At 40.0% G+C, this 10,000-nt stretch overlaps 1 protein-coding gene across 1 annotated transcript in view; it reads right to left on the minus strand.

The window, feature by feature from the left end:
• LOC138049970 (protein sidekick-2-like) overlaps nt 1-10,000 on the minus strand; it is a 57,306-nt gene that overhangs the window by 34,738 nt on the left and 12,568 nt on the right. The window contains exons 3-4 of the mRNA XM_068896460.1: nt 7,501-7,842; nt 3,527-3,817 (exon numbers count right to left, since the gene is read on the minus strand). Coding sequence (XP_068752561.1) covers nt 3,527-3,817; nt 7,501-7,842 — 633 coding nt within the window. The remainder of the gene's footprint in view (nt 1-3,526; nt 3,818-7,500; nt 7,843-10,000) is intronic.

Consider the following 10,000-nt stretch of genomic DNA (forward strand, 5'->3'; position numbering starts at 1 on the left):
ACCTTCACCAACGGATTGCTGAACACAAAATTTCGTGAATTGGCCGACATTTTTTGGAAACTCATGGTAGGAAAAATGTTTTAGAAGAAAACCAATTTAAAGTCTTAAGAAAAGTGCCAGGACAAATTTGATTTTTAACTCTACGAAATGCTCCTCATCAAGAGTACCAAGCGGCCTAATTTAAACATCCAGACGGACTCCATACGTAACAAACTTTTTGTTTAATTTTCATTGTTCCTTTCATTTACTATTCCTTCTTATCAGCTATTGCTCTTTTAGTACTTACAGATTGTAATTTTCAAATAACCTTGACTTGATAATGACGTTTATCCAACGTCGAAACGTCGTAGTTTTAACAAGGTTTTTAGTACTTTTTAGCAGGTGTGAATATATCTTGTCATAATTTTTTAATAGTTAAACGTCGGAGGAACAACGTCAATATTAGAGAGCTTTAGATTCTAGGACGAGAACGACTACGAGTACGATATTTTGCCATAGAACAACAGTGAGCGCGCGGAAACCAGCGTCATTTTGGCGGGAAAAATTAGTTCGAGGTTCTGCCAAAATGTTGTCGTGTCAAAACAATTCAACAACACGGTAGCAGTTTTGGGTTTTTCGATCAGCAAAAAGGTTCGGCTACCAGTAATAAGAATAACTGAGCAATCTACAATGCTAACAAAGAGTAAGATTAATCGTCCGAGTTAATGATAAGTCTTCTAAGTACTTTAGCTAAAAATGGGCAGTCAAATCTCGTACTCGTTCTCGTCCTCTTCCTAGAATCTAAAGGTCTCTATAACAAACGCACAAGCTTCATAAACAAAACAACATCAAAAATACGATGCGAAGAAGAAAAGAATAAACGGAACAGGAGTAACCTGCGTAACTGGTGAAATTGTTGGCGCGTAAAGCAAATTAATGAGCGGCGAAGCCGCGCGGAGAATGGGGGGAGCGGCGCTGTGAAGCGGTCCTTCCCATTCTTCGCACAGCTTCGCCGCTCATTAAGGAGGCTCGAAAGGATTTTCAGCTGAGCGCGCGCGCGCAAGCCACACACGCAATTCGTAAGCTGCTTGCGTCAGCTTATGATTCAAATGGGTCACCAAAAATAAACAAATACCGCTAGTTTCGCTTACCTTTCTCCAATTCCTATATACATGGCACATAAATAGACATCTCCTATTCACGAAAACTACGAAAATTCTACTTAAACCGTTTAATAGTTACTTAAATCCGTTTGTGTTGACCTGTAGGTCCACTCGCGCCCGGACTCGAATGAGCGGGTGACGCATGCGTAAATGCTGATCTTGTAACCCCCTAATTTTTCCTGATTTTGCAACTTCACTCGTTTATATCTATGCTTCTGGACGGTGAATTTTTTTGATTTTTTGCATGTTAGCTTAGATTAATTTAGACCGTTTGTCTTTCAAATTTAAAAAAATTATGTAGGTGAAAAAAATAATTAGAGACACAATTCAAAAAAACTTATTTTTCTGAAAACTGACCTACAGATTTTGTTGAATTTTAAATATTTTAGAGAGTATTTCTAACATTATCTGGTAACGATGAATGGGAAATTTTACCGTCCCGTTTCTTCAAAAAGGACCACATATGTTGATTTTAAGGCTCAAAGAAATGCCTAATATCGTTGCCATGGTAACATTATTTTGGAGGAAAACATAATGTGAGAAATCTACGATAGGTACTTAATACCCTGGCCAAATTTCGTCTTGATATAATTGCCCTAACTGTATCTAAGGACAGGATATGTTTATTTGTTTGAAAAAAGGAGAAACTATTTCGATCCTCCTTAAGTTGCCTCTCGCGTCAATAATACCGAAAGCAACGCAGGCTAAAGCAGGAGTACCAACAGTTTCAGAAAGCAGGAAGTTTTCTGTGCTAACTGCGATTTGAGTTAGTGAGTTAAAGTCAGATCAGACCTAAAAATTTCTTGCTAGCCACTTCCCACCTCAATTGATGTACTTTGTGACGTAATTCAAAATTCGAGTAGTTGACAATTCTATTTTCACCAATCAATTTTAGGGGTTTTTTTGCATTAAGACAATGGATATCCAGTTCACTAAGGCATGATACAGTCCCAAGAGTAAACAACTTTTATTGTTTTGAAGTAAAGATCCCACCCCACCCCCCCTCCCCCCATTTTCCAAAATTTAAAAACGTATTGCATTATGGGATGGGGGAAATAGCGAATTGGAACTCACAGCAACGATGACGGCTACGGCTACGGCAACGTCACGCTCAAAACAAGAATATCATTGGTTTAAAATGGGGAAAATAATCGTGCTGCACTCGCGATCACGGCACGAATTTTAATACACTTCTGTGACGTGCTCCACAAAACGACAACGTGAAATGATCAGATTTTAGGTTCTGACGACGGAGGGTGTAAGTTGCAAGTTGCGGGTTGGGGTTTCAGGTCATTGTTTCATTGCCGCTGAAACAACCCAAACCTTTAATAATGCTAACATTGGGCATAAACTGAATAATGTTTAAGCTAAGGTTAGCATTTTTGTATAGGTTTGGGATGTTTCATCTGCGATGAAACAATGACCTGAAACCCTAACCCGAAACCCGCAACCCGCACTGTACACCCTCCGTTTCGACGACGACATGAGCATACAGCAGTGAACCGCTCATTTTCCACCGCCTCTTCAAAACCGTTAAAGCATAGTTCGCCCAGTTTGTACAACAGAAAAAGATGGACTATTCGTGAAATTCTTATGATAGCGCAAAGTTACTCTGAAGTGGCGTTTTCGTCGACATAAACGTTGTCCTTGCTGAAACTCCCAAATACATGGTTTCGGTTCGACCTTGTTGAGCTGCGTCGTTGCTGTACTTGCCACGGCGGTTTAAATAAAGATGATCCGAGTAGGTGATAGGTGAATAGGTAGGTAGGTGGTAGGTGAATTGAACTCTATTTTTATGCAAGAAGTTTCTTCTGTTTATCAAATTAGCATCCATTCTAGTCAGGTGAGTGACAACGCTCCATTCGCTACTTTCGCTAATCCCACAGTACAAAAAACCAAGGTGACACACCATAACACCAACCTGCTGCGGCTAACACATCACGCCTGCGTATGACCATTTCACCCGGTCAAATAGCAACCATGGACGGCTGTTTCGGCCTTGCTGGGCCTCATCAGCATAGCGCAGCTTGCATACCAACCTGATGTTTGAGTCACCCCTTTAGTGGCAGCTCCACATACAAAACATGTGGTAAGCTGGGTTGGGAACAGCTAAACTGTTCTCCCACGGCAAGCGTGTGGGAAGGTGGATCTCCAAAAGAGATTCCCCATAATACAGTTCATTTTGGGGGGTCATTTGCATCAAAACAATGAATATCCAGTGCAATGAAGCTTGATACAGTCCCAAGAGTAAATAACTTGTATTAATTTGTTTTTAAGTAAAGAACTCCCCAAAACGTATTGCGTTATGGGACTGGGAAAACCATCTATTGTTCACTCGTGGACATATCTAAGCTAAGAACAAGTTTTAAACACAATAATCTTACTCGTTTGGTTCGTTGTTGCGTTTACAGAACTGGGATGACCAGGTCCCGCTTTCGTCTTGGCCCGAACACTAATGTTGTAAGTGACGAACATTTCTAGGTCATCTAGCACTGCTGTTCGGTTGTTTTCGCCGTCAACAGTTCTATTTCTTATCAAACCACTTCCATTCCTCAATTCAACTATATACCCGGTTATGTTTCCATTGCGGTCATCCACCGGTACTTCGTCCCAGGACACGCGCACACTTGAAAGTGACCAAGAGCGGGTTCTCACGTTCACTGGAGGAGAAGGTACTGAGAACAGAAACATACACATTTCAAATAGTTGATAGAAATATTACATATCTCAATCAACTATTTGCTATATATATTACTATTTACTAAAGCTTTGACCGAGCAACTCGATAGTGTAGTGGTGAATGACGTTCGCTGATAATCCAATCCTTGGCTTGCAACAGACGTCATGGAGTAACGAACGTAACGAACAAACGTAACGTTGGTGTAACGAATAATTTTCGAAAAAGTCTTGCGAATTTGGCTCTATTATTATGCAAAACGCGGGCGACATTTTTCTTTTGTTTTGTACACCAACATGGCCGTCTAATCACGTGAGTGCAAACCAAGAATAGCCTGGGTTCAATACGTAATTTGATCATTTTTTTCCTTTTATATTAGAAAAAAAAAACATTTGCCGTTTGCAATGGTAACGACCGTTCACGAAAGGGAAATGCGCGGTGGAGACGGGACCCGATGCTTCAAAAGCGCTGTCGATCGTCGAACCAGTTATGGCTTCGTACATATAATGATCATGCCCATACTGAGATTGTTGCTGGCTTGTTCCCACTTTAAGTACATGATGTCCTTGGTGGGCACAGTAACGTTTTCGACAGAAATAGATAACCCTTTGCAGATCAGCTCAATGTCGAAGGCCATCCGGTACATTGTAAAGTTTCTGCGATTTTCATAATTCTGAGGAATGTCACCCTCAAGTGCTAAGCGCCAAACTGCGTTTTGGCCAGGAAGATCGACTCCGCCTCCGGAAAATGAATTGGAGTTTTGTTTAGTTCACAGATCGAATACCACTATGATATCTTTCAGAGCTTCGTCTGTCGAAAGTGTCGTAGAGATTCAATAGCGTTCCATCGGCGAGTGTAGGTTGGTAGGTTATATCACGCATCAATAGCCCTTATTCACGATAGCAGCCATGTTGGTTATTAAATTGTCATGTAAATTAGCCATGTGTTATGCTGGGGGGCAAACAATGGAATAAAGGCAAATTGCGGAAAATCGGCTCGTCAAAATATTGAATTAACATTGCTAAAAGTACATTTTAGAATTTAGAATTAATTAAATTTTATAATAATTTTCTATCTTTTGATTGCCTCCGACTTTTTGACTGTCTGCTTCGTTATCTGCTCATTTTTCACTAAAAAAACATCGAAGTAACTTGTGTAATCATTCTATTTACTACTTAGGTGACAAACATTCAATGAACGTGAAACAAATCATATGTGTGGCTAAGATGTTCGTTATAACCTCTCGAACTTGTGTTGTTCGACCCCTCAGAAATGTGTAGCTAATTTGCATGATAAAGACAAATCCAACATGGCGGCTCTCGTGAATAAGGTCTATTGTGGGTTAACTCTCGGCTTGGCGTCGGAAGTTTGATTAATGGAAGCCAAAACGTAGTTTGACCGTTGGCGACCGCGGAATTATGAAAATCGCAGTAATGGCACAAGAAATGCTACACAAAAGGTGAAAAGAACAAGGAATCACAGCCACACGAATGAACTCGACATAGAGGAGAATCTTTGTTTACATGTTTTTGCTCGATAGCGCAAGGCTATCGTTTTTTAACGAACACGTAGAATCAATACAACCACTACATCCGGGAACCGTGCGGCGTATATTTCGTATGTAACACGAGTGGTTATATTGAGCAACGACGTCACGATCCCGCCATTTTTTTTGTTTGCATTAATATCCAGTATTTGTATTAAAGCATGTTTTTCAATCTCTACCATGTATATTTACTGTCGAAATAATATAAAGAAAATTACACGTTACCTCAAAGATATGAATGTTATGTTCTTGCGGCAAGAACAATTAATATCCCATGCACTCGTTCGAGCCAATCAAACATAAAATTCGTATCTTCTCGCCACCGTGTAATATCCTCTATATCTCTGAAAATTTGAACACGACAAACCAGATAATAGAGAGCTTTAGATTCTACGACGAGGACGAGAACGAGTACGAAATTTGACTGTCCGTTTTTACCGAAAATACTTAAAAGATTTATAACCCGGACGATTAATGTTACTCTTTGTCAGCAGTGTAGGTTGCTCAGTTATTCTTACTGCTGCTAACTGAGCCTTTTTGCTGATCGAAAAATGTCAAAACTGCTTCCGTGTTGTCGACTTGTTGTGACACGACAACATTTATGCAAAACCTCGTACTAAAATGACGCCGGTCCCGCCAAAATGACGCTGGTTTGCGCGCGCTCATTATTGTTCTATGAGAAAATCTCGTAGTCGTAGTCGTTCTCGTCCTAGAATCTAAAGCTCTCTAAAATCTGAGCAATGGCGCTTTGAAAATTCGAAAACTCGAGAATGTACGGGATCATCAGTGCTTTTTGCCACCCAAGAATTTATCAGTTTTTGATGGCTAATAACTGGCTCAACGAACGAAATGATATATGAAATGAATTATAGATATGAACTGCGGATATGAAATCAAGTGAAGCTATGATCCTCGCAGTTATGAGCTTAATTTTAGCAATTGCGTAGAGAAGCCTGAAAAATTTAGGAATTCCACGGGGTTTGAACCCGTGACCTCGCGATACCGCTCCTTCTTTTGTAACCACGGTCGACTGAAGTTTCCATGAAGATCGCATCGGTATCGCGAGGTCACGGGTTCAAACTCCGTTGAAGTCCCGAATTTTTCGGGCTTCTCTACGCAATTGATTGCGCTCATAATTGCGAGGATCATAGCTTCACTTAATAACTGGCTCGTTACGACAGCTAAAAGGTTTAAAACTGGAGATTTTTCTACAAGTTAAACCTTTTGAAGTCAAGTGGAAATAGCAAACACCTATGTTAATTATAATAAAGTCAGCAAAGATTCCCTAATAATGTACAAGGTTGTAAAAGCTTTTAACACCAAGAAAAGGACTAAAATATATAGGATTGTAGCAAAACATTTACACCACTCACTTATCCAACCATTGAAAAAAAAAATCTATATACCGGTATATAGCTATAGATATAGATATAGCTCTTTGGCATTACAAAGCTTTTGCTTTTGCTTTTTCCAAATTGAGTACTCTACTAGGATGAGTCATTGCCGCTAGCAATTGCGCATGCTCACTAGCTCGCTAGTTTGAGCACTCTGACATGGCTTAGATGTACCACATGTGAGGTACATTTGGGGTGGCTTTATAAGCTTTACCTCCATTCTAGACATCAGCACTGCTCTGATGAGGCCAAGAAGGTTAGTTATATTTGACAAATATTCGGCGAATAATTGTTTTAGTATAAATACACAGGTGACTATTTCAAAACAGAGAAAAAAAAGCTTCAACGCGAAATCATCTTCACTTACAGTGGCAAAACGACTACTGGCAGTCATTTTGTCCGTCGAGGTGATTATCGGCTGATAATCCGAGATAGGGAGCCAATGAGAGCGCGCGATTTTGTATAATCACCTGTGTAGATAGATTAGATGAGATGAGATGAGATGAGATTAGATTAGATTAGATTAGATGAGATGAGATGAGATGAGATAGATTAGATAGATAGATAGATTAGATAGATAGATAGATAGATAGATAGATAGATAGATAGATAGATGTAACGCAACGCTTAGATGTAACGCAACGCTTTGCACAATGTTTCTTTTGGGACGAGTGGAAGCGTTGCGATACATCCAAAAATACACAGCTGCAAAGGATTCTTAAAATTCGTAGGCCTTATTACCTCCTTCTTTTGTAGTCACATTTATCGGTCGACTGAAGTTCCCAGTAAGATTTGCCGTGTATGCCGCCATTTGAATCTCATACTTTGTAAAGACGTCTAGCCCTTCAATAATTTCATATTCTTTTGTAAAGACCTGTTGCCCTTGAAAAATTTCACTTGTTTCATTTGTCGGAACATGCTTTTTTACTGCGTCTCCCCAGGTCCCATTTTTCAAAGCACGGTAGGACACCACAAAGGACTGCAGGATGAACCCTCTCTCCAGGCCTCGAATAGCCCATGTCAGGTTAATTGACGTGGGTCCTATTGGTGTTGCAGTGACATTTGTTGGAATGACGGACGGCGCTGAAAAAAGACCAAACGATAGACAATGCATGACATTACCTTACAAGCGTCCGTTGATAACTTCAGAGCTCGAAATTAAAAAAAATAAATCAAACGTGTCCTGTTTCAAAAGTCGAGCAACCAAAACTCGCCAATTTGGTTGCCCTTAAAAGGGTTTGCTTACCCAGTAGGAAACACCCTACGATTAAATACAAGCCGTGTTGCAGTGCTCCTGTGTTTTTTCGCGCAAGTCTGAGTTTAATAAGGGCTAGTTCGATTGACCGTACTCCGCAACAGGAATACATGGAATAGAAGTTAGCAATCCTTCGTTTTTACGGAGATTCACATTAAAATTATCAAACACTTGCTAAAACCCTATTTTAAATATATCTTATCCTTGTTGCTTCAAAAGCGCCAGACATACCGTTTTAAGTCATTACTTCGCTTATTTTTAATCCGGAATAGAGTCAATCGAACGCACCCTAAGTTTTGGAATTTTCAAAATGGCCGCCTCGATTCTCCAGTGATATTGTCTTTTTCCATCTCTTGCATTTACCCATCTAACATTCTGCTGTAAAAGCTAGAGATATTCAAAACATGGTAAAATGTTCAGCTGCGGTAAATTAATTATTGTTAACTTCACAGTACTATCGAACGTTGACAGTAGAAAACTGACATGCAAGTAAGTCGAGTGCTGCGTATGATTATTTTTTGATTCATTTTCTATTTTTCCTCGCCACACAAGGCCCCAGTAGTTCAGAGGGTGCGTAGCGCTATCCACTGGATAACTAAAGTGGTTTATCCGCTGGATAGTGATTTATCTGGTGGATAGCGCTATCCACCCTTCACACAACTGGGGCCAGGCTTTAAAGCTTACCAAAAACTTGTCAAAAACAACTATCAGTTTCAAGCACTTTAACTTGTACGGGTTTAAAAACAAAGATAACCAAGGGTCCCCTGGGGACATTCTCTTGGTACTTAAAAGTCAAGCAACTTCCTTAAAATTCTGGCCGTTCCCTATGGCGTAGTTTTTTGCAACAGTCCAATTCTTAGCCGAATCCCCAGTTTTTCAATCTATCGTGCAAGTTTCTAAGTGACACTTCCAAGACCGGTACTACATCGACGTTTTTTCACACTCCACACTCTTCTAATCTCCCACGTCAAATCGTGATATTTTTCGATTTTTTCAAATTCCTTTTCATTCACCCCACTATATTATTATTATTATCATCATCATCATCATCATCATCATCTTTGTGAACTGGATGATCTTTTTTCCGGTTTGCTTCCTAAGGGAGTGGGTCATAGCCCATGACCAAAGGTCCCTTAGAGTTTTCTTCTTACTCTAGAGCTCCAACACCCTTCTCAAAATCCTCGCCGTTCCCAGTAACGTAGTTTTCTGTAGTAATGAAATACTAATTTTGACATTTAACTTTCCCAGCCACTCGTCCACGTTTTTTGTTACACTTCCCAATGATCCTACAACAATTGTTCCACCTGCACAGTTCTCATGTTCCACATTCTTGCAGTTTCTCTTTTAAGGTCCTGATACTTTTCAACTTTCTCATTCTCCTTTTCACCAATTCTTTTATCCGCTGGTACGGCAATATCAATAATAGTGCACTTTCTCTCCTGTTTATTTACAACCACAATGTCCGGTCTTCTGGCTTCAATGACATGATCACACTGTATGTTCACGTCCCACAGTAGTTTAACCTCATCGTTTTCACTTGCACTGTCAGGTGCGTGTTCGTACCACTTATCCAGATGATATTTCTCACACAACTTCCAATGAACTATTTTTGTAACGTTGTCATGTCTCTGTTTGTATTCCCTTTGGGCCAGCTTTTTACACTCACAGACAATATGGTTTACGCTCTCACCTTTCTCGCCATGCACATAGCCTACATAATGGGGATTCCTCCGTTTTGTCAATATGGTATTTTACATAGTTAGTCCTAAGGGCTTGTTGTTGACCTGCACAAATAAGTGCTTCTGTTTGGATCTTCAAGGCATGTTACTGTATATTTTGTAGGCGCCTCGTTAGCAGTTCTCTCATGGCAATTTGTCCGCTTTTGTATTAGTTGTTTTTCCTATTCAAAGGCGTTAGGCTCAGAGGGGCGTATTTAACCCTCATTATGCATATTTCGATATATAAATATAGCACATGCGGTTTTCT

This window comes from Montipora capricornis, chromosome 5 (assembly GCF_036669925.1).
Source record: "Montipora capricornis isolate CH-2021 chromosome 5, ASM3666992v2, whole genome shotgun sequence".
In the NCBI taxonomy this organism is placed as follows: Eukaryota; Metazoa; Cnidaria; class Anthozoa; order Scleractinia; family Acroporidae; genus Montipora; species Montipora capricornis.